At 41.2% G+C, this 27,544-nt stretch overlaps 1 protein-coding gene across 1 annotated transcript in view; it reads right to left on the bottom strand.

Annotated features, from left to right (window-relative positions):
- The window catches only part of Ryr2 (ryanodine receptor 2), a 566,557-nt gene that overhangs the window by 172,705 nt on the left and 366,308 nt on the right, over positions 1 to 27,544 (bottom strand). The window contains exons 33-42 of the mRNA XM_076939363.1: positions 27,178 to 27,338; positions 25,290 to 25,452; positions 24,866 to 24,952; positions 20,855 to 21,081; positions 15,684 to 16,482; positions 13,432 to 13,632; positions 10,327 to 10,432; positions 8,970 to 9,113; positions 6,428 to 6,701; positions 3,251 to 3,365 (exon numbers count right to left, since the gene is read on the bottom strand). Coding sequence (XP_076795478.1) covers positions 3,251 to 3,365; positions 6,428 to 6,701; positions 8,970 to 9,113; positions 10,327 to 10,432; positions 13,432 to 13,632; positions 15,684 to 16,482; positions 20,855 to 21,081; positions 24,866 to 24,952; positions 25,290 to 25,452; positions 27,178 to 27,338 — 2,277 coding nt within the window. The remainder of the gene's footprint in view (positions 1 to 3,250; positions 3,366 to 6,427; positions 6,702 to 8,969; positions 9,114 to 10,326; positions 10,433 to 13,431; positions 13,633 to 15,683; positions 16,483 to 20,854; positions 21,082 to 24,865; positions 24,953 to 25,289; positions 25,453 to 27,177; positions 27,339 to 27,544) is intronic.

The following is a 27,544-nucleotide window of genomic DNA, read 5'->3' as shown; positions in this document are numbered from 1 at the left end:
CAGATGTCATACAGACCCTAAGAGAACATAAATGCCAGCCCAGGCTACTATACCCAGCAAAACTCTCAATTACCATAGATGGAGAAATCAAGATATTCCATGACAAAACCAAATTTACACAATATCTTTCCACAAACCCAGCATTACAAAGGATAATAGCAGAAAAACTCCAATACAAGGAGGGAAATTATACCCTAGAAAGAGCAAGAAAATAACCCCCTTCCAACAAACCCAAAAGAAGATAGCCACACAAAGATAACTTCACCTCTAATAACAAAAATAACAGGAGACAACAATCACTGTTCCTTAATATCTCTTAACATCAATGGACTCAGTTCCCAAATTAAAAGACATAGGCTAATGGACTGGATACATAAACAGGACCCAGAATTTTGCTGTATACAGGAAACCCACCTCAGTGCAAAGACAGACTCTATCTTAGAGTAAAAGGCTGGAAAACAATTTTTCAAGCAAATGGTCCTAAGAAACAAGCTGGAGTAGCCATTCTAATATCTCCAGGCTGAGAACACAAAGCAGGGGAAAGGGAGACTCATGGCTCCACCTGTATAAGTAGTTGAAGGTAGCCTTGCCAGGCATCAGTGGAAGTGGACAGCCTTGGTACCTGAAACTTTGGACTCCCTAGTGTTGGGGAATTGCGAGAGCAGGGAAGCAGGAATGAGAGGATGGTGGGAGCACACCCTCATAGTAATTGGAGTGGGGGAATGGGGTAAGGGGTTAGGCATCAGTGGAAGTGGAGGGCCTAGGTGCCCGAAAGTTTGGATTCCCTGATATTGGGAAATTTGAGAGCAGGAAGGCAAAAATGGGAGGATGGTGGGAGCACATCCTCATAGAAACTCCCAGAATTATATGGATTAGACATGACAGAGGCAGGCCACCAGAAGACTAGATTCCAGAATTCAAACAAACAATTACCTTGATACTAAAATTTGTTTTGAGATTTGTATATTGCAGAATACACAGCCTTGGTGTATCTACTCATCAGGCAAGCTGAGCAGACCTGCTCGAACCTCTGATGTCCTGGAATTCCAGCTAAATGCAGTGAAGACACAGCATCAGAGGCTTATCAATTTACTCTTCCCCCAACCCCTCTTCTAATATCTCAACACCCATAATCAGTTTGAAGAAGTTAATGAAGAGTCGGCGACCCTATTCCCTGGGCTTGGGGACTGAAGTGGTTAGTATTGGGCTGTCTTTCTAGGGGAAAGTACTAGTTTTGGTGGAACAAGGAGGATTAGCTAGGATTTATTGCTTAGCCATAACCTACTAGTAGAAATATGTATAATTTTTTATTACGATGAAGTTATAATTTCTTAAATGGTACAAAATTTACTTTGATTTCAAATTTAAGGTTTTCATTGGTACGAGCTTTTTATTAATATAAAAGTGAGATGAATATTGTTACTATCATAGGCATTGTGCCTGTATAACACATTTAGGAATACAAGGCTTAGACCCAGTTCTTCTTTAACTTTTTTAAACTTATTTGAGATGTTTAGCCTGTGAGTTAAGGGCCTATAGCAAATTATGGCTTTGAGTTTACTGTTAGGGTGTTTTCTATATTTTCTTTAGAAATAGCTGAGAGGAGTTAACAGACAACAGTCCAGATTGCCTTACATAAATAGTTGGTTTTCAAAACATCAGAAATCCACATAATTGATGTTACAAACATTTCTGTATTAATGTTTATTTTGATTAGAGACCTGTCTTCTCCTGACAGCTTCCTGTCTTGGATTCTAAGAAGAAATTGAGCATCTCTGGACTTATTCCAATTGTGGTGAGTCAGCCACTAGGCAAGAATTGCCTCTTTCCATCTACAGACAAATCACTGTCCAGAAAAGGACACACTTGCAGAATAGTCAACTGATTATATCTGCCAAGACAGAATAATCAGCCCTTAATAATTCTGCATCACTAGGTCTGTCAGATGATCCTGGGCCAGAAGGCTGAAGAACGGATGCTCCAAAGTTCTTTAGTATATAGGACTGTCCAGGTGTTCAGAGGTCTCTATAAATTGGCTGTTTTAGAAGCTATGCTTTGTGCTTCCCATAATTTCAGTTAACTCAGTCATTCTGGATTTCTGTTGGGGTTGAAAACTTATAGTCTCATAGCCAATCCTTGCTATTTACTTTGAGAGAAAAGATTTGAGAGGATGGTTTTCAGCTGACATTCATTCTTGAGCCAAGAAAAAAAGGCAGGTTCAGAAGTAAGCCTTTTATTTAAGAGAGATGGCAGAGGTTTTGCTTAGTCAACAAAATGATGGACTGGTTATTAGGTCTATCTTGCACCTTACTGACATAAATTGGTATAGTTATGCTCTAACTGTAGTTTGAGAGAAAATTTTTATTTTAACAGGAAGGGTGATATGTAGGAGGGCCTAAGGTGGGAGGAGTAAGGAGAGGAGGAGTAAGGAGAGGAGGATCTAGGTGATGAGAGAGAAAGAGAGAGGGGGGCCAGACATGTAGGCAGATGTTCACATGTCTCTGCCAGTCAAAGATAGTTGATATATCTAGGTTGGGTATTAGGTTACACTACTGATTGATATTGAGCATTACCAAATTTATAAAGCCATTGGTTAACATTTAAAAAGTTATATAAAAGCAAAAAGGAGAAGGGGGTATGGGATAGGGGTTTTCTAGGGAGAGGAAATGGGGAAGGGATGGCATCTGAAATGTAAATAAAATATCCAATAAAAAAAGATGAAAAAAAGAAAAACCTCAAAAATGTTATCAACCTAAAAAAAAAAGTCTTACCACAAACCCATTCCAGAACAACCCTGTCTCATTTAAAGCATCCATCGGTTGTACGAATCCTAGCAATAACTGAGTCTGAAGGACAGATATGTACTTTGTACTTATGATGAGATTAGGTATAATACTGAAACATTTATATGTTCTTTGTAAGCTGCTAGATATCCTTTAAGTAGACAACAAACAACACAGCAGAGTGTAGGAATGTCTTTCTCAAAATTAAGGCAAATTCAAATAGCCAACTACAACTCTTAGACTAAAGGGTGTGTGTGTGTATGTGTGTGTGTGAGAGAGAGAGAGAGAGAGAGACAGAGACAGAGACAGAGACAGAGACAGACAAAGAGAGACAGAGAGAGACAGAGAGACAGAGAGAGACAGAGAATCAGTATTCTTTAAACACAAGCTCACTAAAGGAATGTAAGAAATAATCACTCTTGTAGTTTCTCTGCAACATAGCTTCTAAAGTCAAGGCTTTAGTTTACCTTGGACTCTCCACCTCCAAGGACGTTCACCATGACTTCCATCACTGTTTCATGCATCCCAAGGGCCCTCATGAGATTGGGATGCTGGTAAAATACTTTGTTATTCATGATATCCCTAGGAAAAACATAATTGCAACAGTGTTATTTTTTTACAATATAGTTAAGACAATGACATGCCTAAACACAATGCTTATTCTCTGATTTCCTGAGAGAAACTAGATGCATGTGAAGTCCAAAGTACAAGCAGCCCCCCTTCACTGACTGTGACGAACATTAAAAGGAACTGCAGCAGGTGAAAGAATAATTCTGTCGTCACTTCTGCCTTAAATATTACACTGTGGTATTCTCAAGGATCGTCATCCTGAACCAGAAGCAATCACTAATTGTCAATAAAAAGAAGCTCTGTAGACATCTATTTCAAGATCAATCAATCAACACAAGAGTTTGCTAAATAATATTATCTCTCTCTGCCTCTCTGTTTATCTCTGTTTCTGTCTCTGTCTCTATCAAACATACATGCACACATGCACACACACACACACACCTGACATCTGTCTTTCATTTCTTTCACTGTATCATTCACATACAGATTTGCTGATAGTACATATTTTAGTTATTTTTTTAGATAAATTGGCTGCTAAGTAGGTAAGTTGGCATTTATGAAGCATATCTATTTTTACCACAAAATTAGAATTTTATTCCCTAATATAATTTTCATTTATATCACTAATGAACAATTTATTTGTTAATGGAACATATTGCTGCTAATGAGTTTACTTGACAAATAATCTCTAACTCCTAAAAGACTTTGTTTTTCATTAGCTTAATTAAAAAAAAAAACACTTCTCATATATAAGAGGCTTCCTTAGGTTAGACTCAAATATTATAACCCAAATAACACTCAATCTCATTCCGTTATAGGCAAAACCCAGAGAACATGATGTTTGCTTATTGGCATAGACTTTTCTGTCTTGTAACATATCATATTAGCACTTTTATATTTTCAATGTGTACCTACTATGGTGAATGTGACATATAATCTTCCAGTCCATTTTTATAAATTTAAATATTAACCGGTTCATGAGCAATACACAGTATTGTTCTGTGAGATGAACACCTATATAAGTGATAATGATGTCATCTTTAATGATCCATTTAAGTTTTCCAGATTGTGTTTTAGTTTCATATAAGAGAAACAAAAGGTGGTCTTTTTCTCATTCATTGTGTGTAAGTATTATGTGTGTGGGTGTACACTTTGGATGCAGGGCCCATGGGGGCCAGTAAAGGACCTCAGATCACTAGGAGTTACAAGGCAGTTGTGAGCTTCCAGATACTGAAGCTGAGAACCCAACCTGAGTCCCATACAAGAACAGCAAGTATATGTAACCACTAAGACATCTCTCTAGCCCCAAGGTTAGTTATTTCTTTGTCTTCTATTTTACTCATGTGGCCATGACATTTTTGAGCTCAACCTTTCTGATATTTATCTAATTATATTCTATTTGTTTTTGTTTGAGATGGCATCTCATTATGTAGACCAGGCTGACCTCAAATTCACAGATATCCACCTGCCTCTGCCTCCCAAGTGCTAGAATTAAAGGTGTGTTTCCATGCCTGGCCCTAATTGTAATTTTCTGTGAATATTCTTTCATTGTCTTCTACTACTGAATATTCTAGATCTCTACAGTTTTTCTACATTTTTCTCTCGAACAACATATAATCTACATTGTTGTTGATGGTGGTGGTGGTGGTGGTGGTGGTGGTGGTAGTGGTGGTGGTGGTGATGTTACTATTTGATTTGAATTTCTTAAATTAGAACCCTAACTTTAGAATACCTTTCTGTGATCACTGGCTGAAAACATGGTTGGCTTTACTCTCACTCCTAAAGATGGGGCATCAATGCTAACCCCTAATGTTCATGAAATATAAACTCATGATGTTGAATCATCAGAACTTGGTTCCTTCAGTCCTCCTTTTTGTGGGGAGCCGACAGAAGGCAGCTATCATCCTTGCAGCCATCTTGAGCCATATACGCTGACAAAAGATTTGATTACAATAGCCTGCAACAGCTGAGCACACTCTGATAACATCTTGTTTTAGATACCCAGGATTTTCCCTTGGGTGTGTGAGACTTAAAGGTGTGATTTAGAGCCGAGACTTAAGGGCGTGACTTAGAGATCAGATTTAGAGATAAGACCTAAGGGTGTGACTTAAAGGTGTGACTTAAGGGTGGGGCTTAGAAGTGAGACATATAAAAGGCGAGAGGCAGACAGAAGAGTTCAGTACAACTTGGAGTTGTGTCAAGCAGTAAGAGAACACACATCTCCATTCCTCCACATCTGTCCTCACTCTCTTGCTGAACCCCGACCCGCGGACTGGAGCAGCTTGGGGCAGTGCAGGCTCTAACAGTTTAGCCCCCAAGGCTTTTGGCAGTGCAGGTTCCAACATTGATAGAGCAGTCCCAGACATTTTGGCCCCCAAACATGGGCTAGAGCAGCCCGCAACATTTTTGACACCCAACGTGGGGTAGCTCAGGCCACAACACCTTTTCCCAGCATCCAATGGGTGGAGACAGCTTTCTCATTACATCCTGCTGGTAAGTGGTATGATCATCTGCCAGTGTCACAGATTTAACGTGTTTTTATAATATATAACTGTGCATTATTGAAGGGCTAAAAAGTAACCTAGTTGCTGTGTACCAACACTATATTAGCATCTTCATCTGTCATATTAGTCAACTTTTGCTGCTTACCAGTTTTTTAACATATTGTTCAATGTGAAAGATTTATGTCAGTCTATCCTGTGCAAAATATCTTACCACAGGGGTAACTGTACCCATGGGCTCTCAAAAGCCATGATTGTCTGTACAAGACCTGCGTAAGACTATATCCAGTGTGGGAGAAAGCTCACAAGGCCAGAACCCTACCTGAGAAGCTCCATGCAATAAATTACTACTGGGTAATCAAGAGCCAGTTTTCTTCAGGGATAACTCCCCTCCGCCAGGTTGCCCATGACACAGCGAGCAACTTTCTGATTTTGTTTATAAGCTTAGTCTCTAGTAAGAAATACTTGACATAATCCCATAATCCAGTCAGAGTTACGGTATCAGTATCCTCCTGGCATTACAAACTTGAGAAGACATGCACAAGAGAAAGACGGCTACAGCTACATATTTACCCTAATCCACGGATCATCAGCTTCTCCTCTTCTTTGCCCATCCTCACGCTCAGCAGAGATCGGATCTGACCAAGCGACGCAAGCAGATTGATGGTGTCCTCCACAGAGACACCGTTGATAGTGTAGGTCTTCGGCAGTGCTCGGACGAGCCCCCCAATGCCGTCATACTGCCGATGCAGCAGAACAAACATGGCCCTCACCAACTCAGGGTCCTCGATGACTGATTCCTGAGCCCACCGCACCATAGTCTCAGAGATAAGTTGTTGGAGGCTGGCTGCATGGCCGGTTTGTGTCAAGCAGTAAAAGAACACACGTCATACATTTTAACTCCAGAACCTCAGAGCTTCAAATTGGCATCACAAGAGCTAAGACATTTTAAGAACACTTGAAATATTCTTGATAAATGTTATTTAAATATTATTATTCTTTCCAGAGAGATCATGAGTAGTTTATTAAGGATAAAAAAAATAAGCTCTTCTGACTAAATAATATTTTTATAATTAAGATGAGTTCTTTCAAAGTTACAAGCTGTTATGGTTCAAATGAGAAATGTCTCTCATAGGCTCAAGAATTTGAACACTTTGTTTCCAGTGGGTGGTACAGTTTTTGGAAGGTTATGGACTCTTCAAGAGATGGAGCCTTGTTAGAGGAAGTACGTCACTGGGGACCGGTTTTGAGTTTTATAACCTGGCCCTGCTTCCTGTGATTAATGAAATATGTCAATAGCCTCCTACTCCTCATCCAAGCTTCCTTACCATGATGGACTTTATGCCATGAGAATTGTTAGGTCAAATATACCTTTTCTTAGCTTTTCTCCAAGGTATTTTTATCAGAAGAGCAGAGGAATAACAACTACTGTTAAGAGCCCACAAATCTGTCAAACAGCACAAGGAACCCAAACTTTTACTTTCATTGAGATTTTTTTCTCTGACTTTCCTCCCAGAAGGTCTGATGCCACTCCAGCTCCTACGACCCATTGTGGAAAACTCGAGGTTATGCATGGTTATTCAGCTAGCTCCTCAATTAAGTTGTCTGCAGCATGGATTATGACATCAATATGGTTTAACTTAAATTTGAATCTTAATTTGACACTTAAAATGCCTCTGAAGGGATTTGATTGTTCAGTTTTAACTAAACTGAGAAAGTCGCATCAGGCAAACATAGCTATCTCTGGCACAGTGTGCAACACAGTCTCTTTTAAAGTAATAGAAATTTCCAAACGTCTTTAAGTAAAATAGAGGCATGTAAGTTAGGTAGGGTAGATGTGGCTGAGGTTCAGTGAGGCTCAATTTCTGTCATTAATATATCAGCTGGTTCTCAAAAGAAGCTATCTATGTTGTGCCTGTATCTCATTTAAGGAAAAAAACAATCTACCAAATATATCCAAACAGAAATAGTGCAAACAAATGTCAGTATCTTCCCAAGTGTCTCAAAATCTCATTGTCATGATAACAGGCAAAAGCCTTAGATACACTAGCAAATGTGCCTGGCTAGGAATTTAGAACACTGCCTGAAGGTAGCCTACCTCAAATTTTGTTGTGTCTCTAAACGATAATTTTTATGAATAAGATTTTTACTTTTTTCTAGAAGGAACCTTTTTGAAACCAGTACTGTATCTTAAAATTGGTAGGATCTTAGAAATGCAGAGATAAGAATTGAGATCCAATGGCTCTGCTCCACGACCCCTTCAGAATTAAAGTATATTTCTGAAGAACTCAGAGTCCAGCAGGGCTGGCTTATTTGGTTTCAAGGACTGGCAGCCATTTTCTTGATCAAATAGTATACAATTAACCAGAGATGGCTCTAAATGTTTAGAAGTGGTTTCTGAAACTTAGAAACGACTTCAGAACCAAATATAATCATAGGTACAGATATTCATTTAGCCTTAAGAGGAATGGTATAATTTTATATAATCATTTAAAAATTGTGTAGATTGTTTACCTACAAATCTAACTTACTCCTTTTATAATTTTTTGTGTGTATGTGTCTGTTTACATTTGTCTACATGTATATACATGAATATAAACATGGTCGGAGGCTAGAGACTTATGTCAATGTCTTCCTGGAGAGTTCTCTGCTTTTCCTTTTGAGTCAGGGTCTCTCAAAAGCTTGAAGCTAAATACTTCAGATAGACTAGATAGAAAGCCAGCCCCAAGGATCCCCTGTCTTTGCCTTCACAACACTGGGATTATAGGTGTTTACTGCAGCTTTCTTCACAGATGTTAGGTATACAAACTCTGATCTTCATGCTTACACTGCAAATATTTTACTGAGTTATCTCCCAAGCTATGCTTCATCTGGATAGTCTGTGACCAAACACCTAAAATGTCAGATATGCAGGGTGCTCATACCCTCCACAATGCAGCTACCTCTCACACTGGTCCTATGAGTACAGCTGATGCTACCATCTACTTCTGGGTTCTACAAACATTGACTTAAGAAGCTGCTCCTTGAAAGATGGGACCACCTACTGAATGGGTGTTTATTCTCAGGATCAATAAATATCACTGGGCACTAGACCAGGACCCTTTCAAATGCTTACAGGACTTTCTGGAGTCACTTGCAATTGGTTTTTCAGCTTGTTTCTTCTTCAGGTAGGTCACCTTTTCTACCAAGGACAGCAGCCGTCCTCTGATTGTTAAGTCATTGCTTCCATCTAGGGATCCATCTTCATCCAGTTCAATTCCTGGCATTAACAGCAAGGGGGAGCAGAAAAAGAAACTTTTTGAAAACAGTACATACATGGTTGGGAACTTAGGCTCTCCAGCTTTTCTGTTTTCAGCTTCCAGCAAGGTCCTAAACACCTGGCAGCACCTATTAGACTCTCTCTCCATCTCTCTCCAAGGCACTCAAATATGACTCACTTCTCAGCATATCTCCCCCCTTTCCTCTTTCCCCCACTTCTTATTATTCCAGGATCATTGACAATTGGGGCACATTCACATTGAATGGAGAACGAAAAGGCACCATCAGGAGTCAAAATCGATTCTGCTCTTTGCCTGACCTTTGCAACATCAAAGACTTTGAATAGTTTGCCTGAACTGTATCCTACATGTCTAAAATTCATAGGACTACTATACTCCTCTCTGCCAAGTATCTCAGTGTTTTCACTGAGAGGTAGAGAGAAAAGGCATAACTAGATGTCCTAAGCCAGGGAATGTTTTGTACTGACAGCAATAATTCTGCTATTTGGGGTATAATTTATTGATATTATATAGAATATAGATAGCATAATATATAGGCAAATGAGCTTTCATTCATAAAATTAATATGCAGTGTGATATTCTTAATCTCTTCTAGAATAAGATAAGTATAAACTGACTGGTGCTACATCTGTCATTCATGTAATATTATATGAATATTATATATATATATATATATATATATATATATATATATATATATTCTAGCTGGTTAGTTCTTTACTTATATCTGTTTATCTATCTACATCACTGGAAACATTACAAATTAATTTTCTTTCATCGAAACTCAAACCTTCATCACATCATTTCATAAAGAAATACAGGCCTCTATTTTTTTGATTATTGTTATTAAACTGAGTAATTTCCTTATCAAGTTAGTTTGTGGGCATGCCTGTGAGACACGTTTTTGATTGTCAATTGATAGAGAAGTGTACATCCCACTATGGGTGTTACTATTCCCTGTGAGGGTAGTGCTGGGACGTGTTGGAAACCTAGCTAAATATAAAAAGAGCCAGCAAGCAGCATTTCCTCCACAGTTTCTTTAGGTTCTTGCTTAGATTTTGGCCCTGACTTCCTCATTGATGGACTGTGACCTAGAAGTGTAAGCCAAAGCCAAACAAGTATTTTCCTCTCCAAAATTGCCCTTGGTCATGGTACTGGACACAGCAACAGAGATTGTCAGAACAACAAGTTTACCACAGTGAGTCATCAGATCCTCATGGAAATCTAAGAGTTGGTCTCGGATTTCTTCAGGGCAGGGGCACTCACTTTTCTCATCCTTAAAATTGAGAAGCATATTAATCTGGAAGAAGGAAACAATAAGGGAGGACCAATGAGGGAGGAGAGAAAGATTAATTTGAACTCAGGAGATTCAAAATCACATTTCTCATGTGTACAAATTACTCCCCTCGGTAAGTGAAAAGCCATTGTTGTCTATCATTCAATCCAACCAACATCACAAAAGAAGTCATTCAATCCAACCAATATCACAAGAGAAGTCAATTTCTCCTGAGTGTTCGAAGATGGAAAATAGTTATAATCATGTAGAATCCTCTTCAGGTCTACTAAATGTTAGACTCATACACATTATAATCCTTAATAACAGGTGTTTTTAGGGGCTAGATAGCTAAGAATGCTTTCTGTTCTTCCAAAGGACACCAGTTTAGTTCCCAGTGCCCATATCAGGTAACGTATAACTTCCTGTAACTTTCCTCCAGGGGATCTGACACCTTCTTCTGGCTTCAAGGTGTCACCTACACACACAAAGCATATACTCTCCTACATACGTCTGTAAACATAAAAATCTTTTTGAAGTATTTGATTATATTCTGCACAATTGATTATGCTCCACACACCCATTGTGTTCTAACACTGGTGCTTTTGCATATTTTAAAGAAAGCTTTTGAGAAGGATACCAATTCAAAGAGAAGAAAAGGTCTAAATACAATAGGAAAGCCACACAATAGCTATGCTGATGCTGATACTCATGTTTCATTCAAACTCGGGACTCTTCTTTCCATTTGCTTAAATTTCAGTACCAATAATATTAAATTCACAAACTAAGATAAGAGGGCTTTGATGTCCTCCTATATTTTTCTTTTGAAAATGTTTTTAGTTTATAATGTCCTTTTATTACAGATTTGAGATAATTACAGATTCATATGCTCTTAGGAGTCATAACACAGAGAGATTGCACATGCCTTTATGTATAACTTAGCTGCTGGTACCAGCATTTCTTCAGTTGGGAAGAATTCTAAAGTCTTATCTCTACCCATGTCCCTCTAATCTCTATTTACAATTCAGTCATCTTAAATTTTCTACACACCCAGTTAGAACAGCAAAAGAGAGTTGTATAATGTCTACTTAACCCCTAAACAATATTTGGATAAAGCTAAGAGGTAAGAAAATGTATTCTCATTTACGTATGTAGGCCTAACACTTTATAGTGTTTTGTTTTGCTTTTTCATTTTCCTTTCCCTATTCTCTCCTGTCATTTTTTCTTTCTGTTAAAAAACAATCTTTAGATTTTTTTTAAATAGCATGTCCAAGATTCCCTAACTACTACACATTTTATTGTATTTAAGTGTGTGTGTCTGTATGTGTGTGTCTGTGTCTGTGTGTGTGTGTCTGTGTGTGTGTGAGAGAGATATCCACTGAAGCCAGAGTTACAGGTGGTTGTGAGCCACTGCTTGTGGAAGCTTTGAACCAAACTTGAGTTTTCCTGAAGAGGAGGAGGCAGATTTAACTTCTGGATCATCTTTCCAGCCTCTTCTATTTATTTTAAGTGTCTCAATGCTCGCTTTCTGTTAAAAGGCCTTTTGCACAGCCTGCAAAACTCTGAGCTGACAGGTTTTCTTTCAGTGGTGGGGATGGACCTTCCACCTCATGCTGGTCACATCTTCTCTGAAAACAACCTACTGCTACTCAGACTTATCTTCCCTCTGCATACAAGACTTCGTTTCCTTCAAAATTTTTCCTTGGCTGTGATTTTCAGAAATTCATCTATAATGTACATTGGTGTGAAATCCTTTGTATTTCCCTGTTGAGAGCTTCACTGGCTTCTCGAATCTCTAGTTGCATATCAGTTAGAAGCACAGTTCTCAACCTGTGGGTCACAACCCCTTTGGGTGTCAAATGACCCATCCACAAATACCACATATCCTACATATCTGATATTTATGTTACAGCTCCTAACAGTAACAAACTTAGCTATGAAGTAGAAATGGCATGATTGTGTGATTAGGGGTCACTACAACATGAGGGACTAAATTCAATGGCTGCAGCTTTAGGAAGGATGAGAGCCACTTTAGAGAATTTGATATTTTCTTCAGTGACCTTTTTTTTCAGTTTGCTTATTGCTCCTCCTTTGCAGCTCAATATCATGTTGAGATCCTTGTCTCTCTTCTCTCTTTTCCTCTGAGGATTCTTCTGCATTACTCTCTTCCAAATTAAAATGCCATGTCAGCCTTCTCCATTGTTTCCTCCAGCCCACCTTTCTTACTAGCTATTGTGGTTTTGGTTTTTGTTGTTGTTTGCTGCTGCTGTTGTTGTTGTTATCTAAAATGTCCCAGGTTCTTCTTTGGCCTTTTCTTCTTTGCTAAGATCTATTTTTCCTATTCTAGAGAAGTTTAGTGAGCATAGCTTCGTCATGATAGTAAAAGCTGCAGTCTCAGTGTTGGTATTTTCTTTGTTCACTTAGACCTTTTCTGGCTGTTGGTCAAAGGAGAGATTTTTAACTCAAATATGAACATTTTCAGTGTGATGCCGTGAGCTCTGAATCATACTCAAACTCCCGTGTTAGCTAGTGTTCTCTGACTCTAGCCAATGGAAGACTTAGAAAAAGGGCCTTGTGGTCCTGGCCCTTTCTTCTACAAGAGTGCCAAAGTGAAGTGAACCTAGTGTCTGCTCCTGGAGTGGGGATTTCTATTATTTAAAGTGACCCAGGTGAGTGAAAGTTGAACCTTCTATGGTTGGATATTGTCACTGTTTGCAGAACCTCCAGTTGTGCCATCCTAACTTCCTTGAACCAACTCTAGTTGACCTGATACCTTTTAGTGATTAGTTACTTATTTATCAAATCTTATTTAACAATATCTCATTAAATAATTAGTAATAGATTATTGTGACCAGGTAAATTCTTTTGGTGAAACTGAGACTATTGACCAAATGAATATAGCTAATTTCAACAGAACTGAAAAGAAGAAGCCACTCATAACTTCTCATGCAGTTTTGTAATGCACAGATCCTGACTGCTCTAAAACTCCAAAATGAGAAAGAAACTCTTCAATTCCACTCTGGTACCTGCTCCTGTGGTGGTGACCGGAACTCCTTGGTTTTCCTGGCAGTGAGTGCAGCAGACATGTTTAAGGCTTGCATGACTTCATTATACCTGAACCGTTGATTGTCTTGGAGTTTAGCTACGAAGTCATCTGAGAAGGCTACAATGGCTTCGATCCGGTGCCGAACCTGGCAGTCGCAGAGGTACTGAAGCAAGAGGCACATCTGAGAAGAGATTTTAAAAGACATAGCATTAATATTTAATGTATATCAAGTCATAACCAGTGTTAAATGTTCTTAGCTTCCCATTATCTCTAAAACACAGAATCCTAGCACTTGACAAGCAGAAAATGTCTTTAGTCTTATTGAATAAAGCTAACATGTACAAGCCAGCATAGTAAATACATGCCTCTGGAGGAGGTAATCATTCAGAAGTCCTCTGTGGTAGCACAGGCAGAGAAGCCGGTGGATAAATAAGGAAGGGTTAACAGAGGGATCTTCTGGGAGGATTTTTATGATTAGTTGAAAAATAGAATCCCTTCTTTCAAAATGCATTTAATTGGGTTATAGCTCAATTGTTGGAGGAAGGGTGTGATAATGTACCATTAGGAAAAAGAACACAGAGTAAACATTGCTGAGCTTAGACATCACTGAATCCCTGATCCAGGGCCAGAAGTATCAGAATGTGGTGGTCATATACAAGCTGCTTATGAGGTGAAAGCTCACTGCTTAAGTGACTAGCTTGGTGATTTCCTATAGAAAACCAAATAAATTTTAACTGGTAGAGTATTTGTTGAGAAATGTTTGCTGATAAATGTGTCTGTGAAAGGTCTGGAGATGTAGCTCTGTGGTAGAATACTTGCCCAAGAAGTATGAGACCTTGGGTGAAATTCCAAGCAACACATGAAAAAAAATGCATAAAAACTCCAGGGCTGAAGAGATGGTTCAGAGTTAAGAGAACAACAAGGTTGCTCTTCCAGAGGCCTTGAGTCAAGTTCTCAGCACCCACGCCAAGGGGCTAACAACTTCCTAACTCCAGCTCTAGGGTGTCTGATGCCCTACTATGGCTTTTGTGGTACCTGTTCTCACAGGTCTATACCCCCACATAGTTACATACATGTAAACAAAACTAAGTATTTTATAAAGTAAGCTGCCTATAAAAGAGTCTAATTTAGAAAAAAAAAATCACAACTACACTTAACACCCTTTGCAGCAAATACACAGTAGTCCAAAAGAAAACTTTTTAAAAAATCCTGCATGTCAAAGTAGTATGATCATTTCAACTCGTAATCTTTTCTTCTCTTCCTCACTCTCCAAGTCTTTTGTCAAAGAACAGGGTGCCATGAGGGCACTATGCCCTTGGGTCTGGACAAGTCTGATTGCTTGCTGAAGAAACAGACTCTGGGCTGCTATGTTTATCTCACCTGCTCTGCTTTCCTTGGAGTAAGCACCTGGCCTCTCCAGCCTCAGGCCCTGTGCTGTGCCGTCTGCTGTGTGTATAAAGCTCCCGGGCCCTCTACCATATCCCCCTGGTTGCCCCTGTGGAACCTTGGCTTCTCTACCTGACGTCAGCTGAAAAATCACCACCTACAAAGACTCTTCTCCCTCTAACAGAACTCCAAAAAGATCTTTCTTCTAGTGATTCATCTTTGGCAATGACATTAAAAAGAAATTCGTGCTCAGGTACACATTTCCCTGGAGACTGTGCACTTCTGGAAGGCAGAATTCATACTTGTTTCCCTCTCTCTATACCAAGCACATGGTCCAAATACAACTTCCATTGCTGCTTACTGAGCCGGTGAGCAAAACTAAATACAGATGAACTAATGCCAATGAACCAATGCCAGTGAACTAATGCCAGTGACTCAAATGTCAGACTAAACCATTGAAGAGGCATGAATTAAGCAAACCCCATAAACCTTGGCGAACACAGAGCCAGGCAATGGCTAGACTCCTTACAGACATGTTGGAAAAGATCACTCTTGCTTTCTAAGGGGAGGGATATGTGCATGTTCTAACATGAACAACAGAGGAGGTCTGAGGAAAGGGGACGATTGTGCCTCAAATTCACACAACTATCACGGAGTGGGGGAGGGGGGTGAAATGCTTATGAAGAAACATGGGGAGACACACAAATGAATGGGTAGTGAACTGTGAAGGTTAAGAGTAGGAAATATATTTATAAAGAGAAATACAAGAGAGAAAGGAAGCCAGGTGGGTTTTACTACTTTAACACTTAGCAATTCTGAAAGTCCCTCCACTTTTCCCGCAGTTACCTGTAGTTTAACGGGCTCCGGGAGTTTCATCTGGAGCAAGCCTTCCTTGAGCCTTTTGCCCCCTTTGGCTTCTTCTTCGCCTTCTAGCTTGGAGTCTTCTATACTGATGTCCTTCTCTGGGGCACCTCCTTCCTCCTCTGGAGCGGCGGCTTCCTTAAACACACTGGGCTCGATCAACTGCAGGATATGTTTCAAATCCTCATTGTGAAAGATGCCCATGATGAGTAGGGTGTAGAACAGCTTGATGAGGGGCACAAAGAGGAACTCCGTGGTCCCACCCACAGGATCCCGTGCATGAAGGCTGCCCTCCTTCACCGCTTCTGTAAGCATCTGGATGGTCTTGGCCTTGAGGATGTCCAGTGGAAACTCAGGACTGTACTGATAACAGTCGTTGCTAATGCTCACGAAACTAGGAGAGGAGAAGCGCATCCGAGGCCGGAGCGAGGTGCTGAGGCCTATTCCCGGAAGGCCATGTTTCTTGTTCTCATCCGGGAAGAGGGTGATGCTCTTCGTCTCCTCAGTCATGGGGACGATGAACTCGTTGTTCATCATGAGCCTGGCGGTGGCATAGGAGCTGAGGTGGATATCAATCAGCAGGTCATAGTAGCCAGCTCGCAGCAAGCCAGGCATGTACTTGTTCTCAATGGCATAGAGCAGCTGAGGTTCGTCCACGTGGCTGCACAGCGCGTGAGCAACCCGGTGATTCCCAAGGGCACAGACAGCAGAGTAGAGGCGGAGGGTGTGATAGTGAAACTGCAGCAACTCCTCCTGCTCTGTCAGCTCTAAGATATCAACAGATCTGTAGAAGGGAGGAGGGGAAGAGTTAAGGGAGCAGGCCCCCGACATCCTTTAGCCTTCTGACGTTTAGTGGCTTCACAGTATTTGCAAATCATTTCTAGTTGGCCTACACGTCTTCTTGCTTAGAGGATTTAAGCTGAATGTGTCAATCCTAAGTTCATCTAGAACTTTCTTCATCCTCCCTGGTAGTAAGACTGTAAGCATCTTTTTAGATATGGGTGTTTCAGCCTGAGCCTGGGATTCCCCAATGTTTGAGAATTCTTGGGGTGGGGCAATCCTGCCTTTCCTTTTATAACAAGGTAGCATGAAGGGGAGGGGGGTAAAAAGGCTTTTCCTTGGGCCATAGTGCCACTATCTCTGCACTATGAGCCCCACGGGTGAGAAATGGGTAAACAGAGCTCTCATCCCACTGATGCCTATCCTCAGGCATACTGCACAGACCCTGCCACCAGATCTACCCGTGTTCCTACAGGGTACATGCGTGCAGCTCATGAAACAAGAAATGCAAATGGCTTTGTCCTCTTAGCAAAACAAAAGGGTAACTTCCTGAACTCTTTTATTGTTATTATTATTTTCTTCTTTGATAATTTCATACATTCACGGGTGTGAGGGCATCCACTGGGGTGCAATAGGCCTACTAGAGACCACACACTTAAATAAATTAAACTGACGCTCCTTTTCCCAGTAGCCACCAACTGTCATTAACTCTATTATGGGCTTTGGGAGGCCCTGCCAGTCCATTCTAAAATGTTGATTGGCCTAATCTCATGCAGGTCATATACAGATGGCCTCAGCAGCTGCTGGGCATTTGTAAGTGCAGGGACTCAGTCATACCTAGAAGGCCATGCTTTGCTACAATCCGCCCTGATCTTCGGCTCTTATAGTCCTTCTACTCCCTCTTCCAGAGGGTTCCCTGAAACTTGGGGGAGGGGTAATAAAGATGTCTCATCTGGGGGCTGAGCACTCCACAGTCCCATATTCTCTTCACTTTGACTAGTTGTGAGTCTCCCAGATCCCTCCCTCCAGTGCCATACGTAGCATCTCTGATGGCAGTGACCTTATCTATGTCAGCCTGGGCCCTTAGGTCAGCTTACTGTGCTTCTCTTAAATCACACGACCAGGTAATACCTAACACCTCATTTCTGCTATTGCACATGATTTCTTGGATATGTCCACATCCTACTGAATTTAAATCATATAGACAGTGGAAGAAGACACTAGCATTACAAGCAGAACCATGGCATAACCTCATGAAAAGAAGGACCTGCTCATCCAGAAAGGCCTCCCTCCACTGTTTTCTTCCTCAGCTGTCAGGCTGGAAGAGCAATAGTGGACCCATGACCCATAGAACTTGAGCCAGAAACAAATGCTCACTTGAGAGCTACTGATTTCTCTAGGTTGTTAATACGTCAAAGTCTAACAAATATAACTCATACCTTTAACAGCTCCCAAGGAACTATTTCATATCTCAATAATATTCACTTACTTATCAGACATTGCTGTGTAGAACACATTAAGCACTGTGCACAGACAGTGTGAAGAGCACAAGCAAGCTTGCAGACATTGAAGAGCTCCCTTTCCAGCTGAGGAGACAAAGTCACATCCCTCCCCAAAGAAGACAATAAGTAATAATTGCAAGGCTGGAGAGATGGCTCAGAAGTTGAGGGCACTTGCTCTTTTTCCTTGATCCACACCAGGTTACTCACAACTCCCAATAACTCCAACTCTAGGGACTCCAATGGCCCTTTCTGGCCTCCACAAGAACCTGAACACCTATGGCTTACACACATATAAAGAAAAAAGAAAAAGAATACTAGACATGGTGGTTCATGCCTTCAACACTAGCACCAGGGAGGCAGAGGCAGGCAGATCTCTTTGTCATTGAAGGCATCTAGGTCTATATGGCAAGTTCCAGGCTGGCCAGGTCTTAAAATTAAATAACAATTACAATGTACATTAGGAAAAACACAAAATGCTGGCACAGACCTACTACGATTCCTAACTTTCAGTGATTTCTTATGCCACTGGGGACTCTTCTCAGGAAAGCAGGTCTTATCAGATTTCCCTGTGTCTGCGGGGATCCTGACACAGGCCAGGCCATGACTGGCCACTAAGGTCAGTAAACAGGGTGATGCTGTCACTTGAGAACCTATCTTCCCTTGCTGTGGCTGTCCAGGTGCCCCCTTGCCATCTCAGGAACTTAATTCCAATTACTTTTGTTTTTTCAATGCAGCTGTGCTCTTCACATTTAGGAAAATCTCAGATCATCCATAAACTCTAGTGGTTTAAATTATTCCTTTACATACTGTATTTATCACAGGCAATATCAGTGATAAAACACCTTCTGTTTCTTATCAAGCCTTCACAAAATATCCTAATGTGTGTAAAGTTTTCTACCAGTAGAAAGGAGAATCTTTCCTGCACAAAAAGGAACTCTTCTCTGGTGCTTTCTTTTCCTCTTTCTTTCTTTTTTAACAAACATCATCAGTTACAAAATTCTAATAAAAAGCTTCCTCACACAGAAAGAACTAAATCAATCTAATCATCTAAAGAATATGTGTGTATACATACATATATACATACATACATACATACATACATACATACACACACACACACACACACACACACACACATACTGTAGTGGTATATTTCCCATTGCACTAAACTCGGTATTTTGGGAGGAGCTAATGTGGGAGGAGTAAGGAGAGGAAGAGGAGAAGGAAGAGGAGGAGCTAAGGGAGGAGAGAAGTAGGAGCGATAGAGAGCCACACATGTATGGAGAGAAGTCCTGGGAAACAACTTATCCCTAGGTTAGTTAATTGGTTAACACTTCTAATTGTGTAGGCATCTTGGTGATTTGAGCATTACCAAATATATAAAGCTATTGGATAATCTTTAACCATTAGAGTCTCATTTCTACTGGGTACTGCATGGATGGCAGGATGGTCTGGGCTCAGCCCAACCTTGTGGAGACAGCATAGAAGATTGGCAGAGACATCTCCCATGCTGGCGACTCATGGGTGGCAGGGCCGGTGTCTCTGATGACCTGAGCCGAGCAGCAGGGAGAGTACCCACCCCACCGCTGCTCATGACCTCAGGCCTAGCCTAGTCGGGAACATGGGAACATGGGAACATGGCAGCTCCATAACACAAGACAGATCAGGTGCTGCCAGTTTAAAATAATACAGTAACAATATACATACATACATAACCAATTATAACAAATAAAAATATCAAGAGGATTTTATACATGAATGCAATCAACTTTCACAGTACCTATCACTTATGCAAACTCTTTTGGAGTTACAACACTCACATACACAAACACACACACACACCATCCTCTTCTCAAATCCATGTCCTCTTCTTTCTTCAAAATATGTATGGCATGAATGTCTTTAAGTCTATATCCTACTAGTCCAACTAGTATTGTGCATGTACACCCAGGAGCAGAGATGAACACTGAGTCACAGGTACCCTATAAAGGGGCTCAGATAGCTCACTCCCCTTCTTTCACCAACCTCTGATGAAGGTCTAAAATTCAGCCCAGCCCTATCATTACTTGAAAACCAAAGACTTGAGAAGGAGAGTCAGTGTATATAATGAGTCTTGCCTTGTCTTCAAGCCAAGCTTGGACTTAGTTTATGACCTAATGTTTCCACGTTACCTTGATACCTTACCTTGGTGCACAGCCTAAGAACCTTAGCTCCTAACCCAGAACAAAGATGGCTGAAGTGAAACCTCTGTGATTTTAAGGGAAGCCACGGGAAAAGACTGGGAACCAGAAAGCAGAGCCTTGACCCTGTCATTGCTGCCTAGACCATGCCTACGCCTGCTACTGAAGTACTCTCACTGTCTTCATGGTGTTTGCTCTTTAATTTTCTTGGACTCACACATGGTTAAAATGCAGAATTTTATAATACAGTTCCTAGCATCTTACCCCTAAGCTCTCCCAGTTCTGGATGTTATTGCTTTAGTAAGTCTCATAAATAACAAAGTGGTTGAGAAGCACACTCAAACCTGAGCTACACAGGCCATGGTGGAAGGTGGCATGCAGTGTGTGTGGACATGCGTAGACTACAGAGACCAGCCTTGGGTATCATTCTCATAAACCACTCACTTTTGGGGTGGAGGCTAGACTTGGCTGCCCAGTGAACCTCAAAGATATGCTTGATATCTCTACCCCTCCAGCACTGGGATTACAAACACAGGCCACCATGCCAGGCTTTTTTGCACATGGCTGCTAGAGATTCAAGCCCTCACATTTTACCTTCTGCACCAGACTACTCTTTTGAAACACCTAAACCTCCCCTCATGGAGACTCTAATTCCAACTACCATCTCAAATGGTGAAAAGTGACTGAGGCTTACCTGTTCTCCTCAGGGATATGGAGGGACATGAACTGAAGAGGATCCAGACACTGTACCAGCCAACCTTGGCGTTCACTGATTCGAGAGACATCCACCTTCAAGAACTGGTTGGGCATCCGGCTCCACAGAACATGTGACAGAAACTGCACATGGAGACGTGGAGGACACTGGGGCACGGGGTTTTTGTGCTCACTCTTAAACAATCCCGCTGAGAGAGGCATCACATTCTAGAGCATGGGGAGTCAGAGAGAAAGAGAGAGAAAGAGAGAGAGACAGAGAGAGAAACAGAGAGAGACAGAGATGGAGAGACAGACAGAGAGAGAGAGAGAGAGAGAGAGAGAGAGAGAGAGAGAGAGAGAGAGAGAGAGAGAGAGAGTCATTGTTCTTGGGGCTGTGAACATACTGACTCACATTCTGCATAGAAAAGAGCCGCCGTAAATAAAATGCACTGTGAGTTTAGATTATGCAGATAGAAATAATAGAATATTGTTTTAAAATTTCCTGCAAGAACAAATGGAGAAAAAAATGTGTCGAGAAAACAGCTGAAATGTCAGGATTTGGGGCAGGGAAAACAGTTAGGGGTGCGTCTTCCCCATGAGTGCCAAGCAAGTATGACCAAGTATTCATCCTGTTGTTATACTGGACTGGGCCCCAGGGAAACTGGCAAGCCTTTTGAGTACCAGACACTTTGACTTCAGGAGATTCTACTAAGCTCTCTTTCATCATCGACCCACCATCACCCACTCCCCCTATTTTAAGCACATTCCATCTAGCCTGCAAAATACAGTAGATAAACCCATCTCTCAACCATGACATTAATCATGTACTTGACATTAATCAGCATGTTTTTTTTTTTTTTTTCCCAACCAGGAATGGGCTGTTTAAGCAAACCTTAATTCCTCTCATTTCAGAAGGAAAGGTCTCTGCTGTTCTCAGAAGTATCCGTTCATGTATGATCCTGACAACATGCCTGCTTGCCTCCAAGAGGAGCCTATGACAACAACATAGTTGCCATCTCTGCCCCAGCTTCAGCCTTTCCTTCCCTTTGGAGAGCCCTGGATCACTTTCTACAGGAGCTCTCCTTTCTGATATTTCTTATTCCCTCTTACAACTGGAAAAATACATTTACTGCAGAGCTCAGACACTGTTTTCAATACTGAGGATATGTTGATGAACATAGCCCTTGCGTCTTACACCTCCCACTGATCTTGTTGGAGATGTAAAGAAAAGCAGGACAGGAGGCTACAGAGGAATCCCAAGACAGCCAGGGAATGGGGGCAGCGGCACAGGAGAGAGGAAGGGCCATGTGGGATAAAGACTAGAGGTCAGTGATGTTTTAGATATGGATTATCATCCCTGGGGACACACAGATTTTAGTGCTCTGAGCAATGGGACGCTAAGATCTGACTCATGATTTAAAGCAATGAGGATCACTCAGATTGTAGTGCAATAAGTCAATTAGCAAGGATAAAGGAAACCTTACCAGGAGGCTGGCTGCTGGAGTTGTTCCCTGGGAACTCACAAAGCAGCAGAGAGAGGAAAAATGACCTCCATCCACACACACTCTTCTTGGCATGCCACATCCCTTCCTGAATTAGCCATGATATAGCTTCTCCTACCACTTAGTGAAAATCGTTCGGCTCCCTTCACCAAGTCATCCTTCATAACACATCTATATGTTCCCTCAGCTCAAGGTACACTGACCATTGTGGGTCGACTTTGGTCTGAGACCATTGTCACTCAGAGTCTGCACATGCAGTGGCCTCTATAACCTGCCTCCTCAGTTCTCATCCAATGCTCCTGGTGGCTTGTTCTCAGCCTCGTTCACAGATACCCCTTCCTTAGTTGATTCAACCAGATTCTCCTTCCTTCCATCATATATATATATATATATATATATATATATATATATATATATATGATTATATATGTATATATACACCATATATATATATATATATATGTATATATATATATATGCATTCCCCCCATTATCAAAGGTAAATTCCACCTAATCTCAGGATCACTAAAATCCTTAACTTTTAGCACAGCACTTGCTTCAGTCTGCCTCTGTCTCTCTGTCTCCCTGTCTTGCCCCACCCAGCCTCTTTCCCTATCCCTATCTCCAACTATAGATATGTATGTATATATGCATGCATTATACATATGTAAGTTCATTGAGAAGATATTGAGCATAGGGATGGTAAGATTTCTATCTATGCCATTTTGCCTCCATTAAACAAACACTGAGAACCACATTGTGTTATCAGCAAATGTGCTGAGCAAGCTGCAGGTCATTGGCTCAGTCTGAAAACAACCAACCACATTCACCTAGAGAGTGCCTGGCACCCCAACTTTACATTCACAAGATGAAATCCAATTTCTTTCCTCCCTTTTAAAAGCTTACCTAGCTGTGCCATGAACATTCCCAAATCACCCAAACTGGAATAAACTTTAAGTATTCGGCCTTGCTTCCAATGCCCAAATCCACTTCACTAATCTTATTAAACCAGTCTGTTGTCAAGCCCTATTACCTTCTCCCAAGAAGCAGTATGAACCCTTCAGTTCCTCTCCTTAATGCATCTCACGGACCTCAGCACAGCTCCCATGTACACGGTATCAGATCACTGGTACACACTAACAATGGTCGTTCTCATTCTGCACGCCCATGTTCCTATCAGTGCACTACTGTCCCAGAACGAATTGCACTGAGCTCAATGCCCCTCTTCAAATGTCAGTAATACCTCAACATAGTGTGTGCCAGCTTTTCCACATAACATGCGCCATGTACCTCTCAATCTGAACTTGTCTCTCTCTACTCAGGCCCCAGAAGGACTCCCTGAGTGCAAGCACTTAACCCTCATAACTTCTGCTCTTCAAACTCCTGGTTTCTCTCTCCCTCTACCAGGAGGACCGTCTCCTAGTAAATGTACCATGTGAGCATTGATGAACAGTAACCAACCCAAATATCATCTCTACCTCCCCCACCCAGTGTAGAGTAACTCTCCCATTTATGTTTCCAGAGAACCCCATAGATCATACTCTCCTCAATGCATAGTTACCACATCAATGATTAGTTTATTTTGTACAATTTGGTGAGATTTTTTTTCCTCTGTAAGGTTTGCTTTATTGAACTATATATTCAAAACAAAGAAACTCTTGAATTATGTTATCACAGTGACCTGAGTTTTTCACATGTGGCTATTTGTCTTCTGAAGAATATCTATATTGGTGATTTAGCTATATCTAAATATAGATACAATAATAAAGAATATATATTGGTGATAATAAAATACTGTATCCATTTTAAAAGTACATGCTAGGCACAAATAGAAGATAATAGGAATGCAATATAATGAAGGAGTCTGTCTTGGTTAGTTTTTATTCTCATCTTGATACCACCTAAAGTCACTTGGGAAAAGCTATAGACTCCAGGTGGAGTGATACCTCAGAAGTCAAGAGCAACACTTGAGTTTGGTTCAGAGAACCTAGTTTTAGTTCCCAGCACTAACATGGGAGCTCACAACATCTATAACTCTAGTGTCAGAGGATCTGATGCCACTTCTGGTCTCTCCATGGACATCACGTATTGCACATACATATATGCAGCCAATGCAGTCATAAATTATTTTCATATATATACATATGTATGTATATATATATATATATATATATATATATACACATATATGGGTTATATTATATGAATGAGCATTTATATATGTATATGAATGAATAATTGTCTTCACAATGGGCTTATCTGGTGTAGGAGTGCCTAGCATACTGTGGGTGTAATCAGCACTAGGCTCCTGGCCTGTATAAGAAAGCTTTCTAAGCAAGCCAAAGAGGGAGCCAATAAGCAGTATTCCTCAATGGTTCCTCCCTGACTTTGCTCAGTGATGTACTCTTACCTGGAAGTATAAACTGAAATGAATCCTTTGCTCTCCAAGCTTCTTTTGGTCAGAGTGTATTATTATATCAACAACAGAAATCTAAAACAGTCTTTCTTACCTTTATTCTGCCCAACTCAAACTGGAAAACATTGGGACTTGTAGCTTGCGCAAAAACCGCAGGAAATAACTTTGTGCTTGGCTCCACCTTAAATGACAAGTGAGTGTGTCACTGTTAGTAAAGAGAGGAGATGAAGAAAAAAGCATTTCATCTACAACAACCAAGGGGCAGGTGACAGAAGGAGACTAGAGACTTTCTCTTCTACCTTGTGAATATTCTGTCAATAATCCCTGGACTCATAACAGCTTGGGAGGAAAGTGCTGTTAATTCTGAAAGGTTTATGGTTCTGCAAATATGCAACAGAGAATTGCATATGTCATAAACTCATTTCTGTTCTCCTTCTCTTAATTTCTAAGTTTTTCACCTTAGAAAATGCATTTCCCTTAGCAGGAGCAAATGCCTAAGGCCATCTCTGACCGCATACCTGATAGTAAGTGCTTAGCTCCTTGCCATTGGCTATGAACGTGAGCAGCCCGCTGGCAGCATCCACCACACAGCCGATCTCCAACCCGTTGCTGTTGTTTCGTCCTTGCCCGGGGCTCATGCTCTCTCCTGCACACACCATATAGCAGTTGCTACGTTTGATGCTGAATTAAAGAGAAAGAACGAGCCACATTTGTATCCTTGTATGGACGCAGCTAGGACAGAAAGCGAGTATAGCTTGCAAACTAAGCCTAATTTATGCTGTGCAAGCAACAAGCTCATGCTGTAATGGGAGAGATGCAAAATGGGCCCAAGTCTGTGATTCCGAGCAGCACTTCATCGACTGCGGGGGACATCTGCATCAGGTCTGCTGAGTGTCCAAATTTTACACCTAATGGAGACAGGCCAATGAGCCTGGCACCAAATAAGAACTGATCTGTACTTCCTCTGCAAAACAAAACAAAAAAACACTCAAACCAAACTGGACCCGTTTTTCTGAGGTTCAAAAAAGTTTAACTATAAAATCCTCCAAATTTGAATTTTTCACCCCCGCACATCACTACTTGTTCTGAGACTGAGAGAAAATTCGTTCTAAACACTATCAAAATCAAATCCTACATGAGCCATGAGTGCAGTAATACGTCTGACTGAAAAAATGTGCCTTTATAGACACTTGCTGGTGATGCCACAAAGAACAGTGAGATGAGGTTGACAATAAACTCCACCTGACTCTACCTTCACCAGAACCTTCATTGGAAAGTTCTACTCCATTCTCTGTGTTTGCACTACAGCCAACACATCACATGACTAGCAAGGAAAGGCCAGAGGCAGGCAGGAGGGGGAGGGGACAAAAACAAAAAGGCTGAAATAGAGTCCTTTTCGGATTGTCCAAATGCAGATTGCATTTCTTTGCGCTGGGCACCTGGTAATCAGTGATTCTCCCTCATCCTGTTTCTAGCTCTAATAATCTGTAATCACAGTGTTTTTTTATGAATTGGGATTGTCCTTACGTCGGTGCCATCTTTGAAAATTAAACACATGCCATTTGGGGTCCCATGCTGATATCAAACACTCTTTAAGGCTTTTGCAAAAGCCCTTGTCTGCCTGAGGTGCCGAGGGAGGGACAGCGCATTTCCCACGTCACCAAAAAAGGATGGCTCAGCTGAAGAAGTAAAGCAACACTATGGAAGGCTCTCTCTGAGACCTGTCGCAGCAGATCAGAGAGGATCACATGGGCGCACGGGGGTAGAAGCGAATGGGAGAATCTTCTCTTGTCTTATTCTGCAAGGAAGATGGCCTTCTTCACTTTTTTGAAGGTTTGGTTTGAGTTCGGCGTTTTACAAATGAGAAAGGATGGCACAGAAAGTTGTAACTGACTTACCCAAGGCCACACAGCGAGTCAAGGGCAAAGCTGAGGAAAGAATCCACTGGTCCTCAGTCGAAGGTCAAAGGTGTGCCCCTGGTCTAACCATAAGCTACCAGCCCACTCTATCTGCAAACTGTCCTCCCCGCCGCACAGCTAATCCCCGAGGTTTATCAGACCGCAGGCACTCCACCTCAGCTCACCCATTTTCCTTCCGTAATACAAAAGCCAAGAATTGGCAACCTAAGATCTTAGTTGCACCAGCTTGAGAACATACGATGCTTACCCCAAAGGAGGCTGTATGCTTATTATATGATTTTTTTTCTTTTGCTCTTAATACATTTAGATTCCTTGCTGGTTTGTGTGGATAAGAGAAAAGGTCATTGACATCACTGCTTAATTACATCATCCTAAAAATGGAAATATTTCAAGTACAAAATCCAAGAGACAAGAGTATCTAGGCCTATTGGTACTTTTTTTTTTTTTTCCAGAACCTTAATCTGCATGAAACTCTGTAAGAACCAACCTCTCGTGCACTTTTCCCTTTTCATCTCCTAGGGTGACCGTCACTGTGCGTACTCTGTCCAGATCAAAGCCTGTGTCATACTGGTGGAAGTCAGATGTAATCCAGCCCACCCAGACATTAGCTGGTTCTTGTCCAGGAAAGATCCTCACCGAGTAATAGTACTGTGGAAACAGAGGAACCGAGTGTGGGCAGAGTGAAGCAAGACAAACGAAGTATGGGTGTCATCTGAGCCTCTATTTAAGATCACTGGACTGAATGAGAATGGCATAGGCAAAGGGGGCTAGCATTCAAAAAGGATTAAGATTAAGTGGTCATAGTTTCTGCTCTTCCAGAGGACCAAGAACCCATATTGGATGGCTTACAGTCA

Source organism: Arvicanthis niloticus, chromosome 8, assembly GCF_011762505.2.
Source record: "Arvicanthis niloticus isolate mArvNil1 chromosome 8, mArvNil1.pat.X, whole genome shotgun sequence".
NCBI lineage: Eukaryota > Metazoa > Chordata > Mammalia > Rodentia > Muridae > Arvicanthis > Arvicanthis niloticus.
This window is presented reverse-complemented; position numbering and strand designations above follow the sequence as displayed.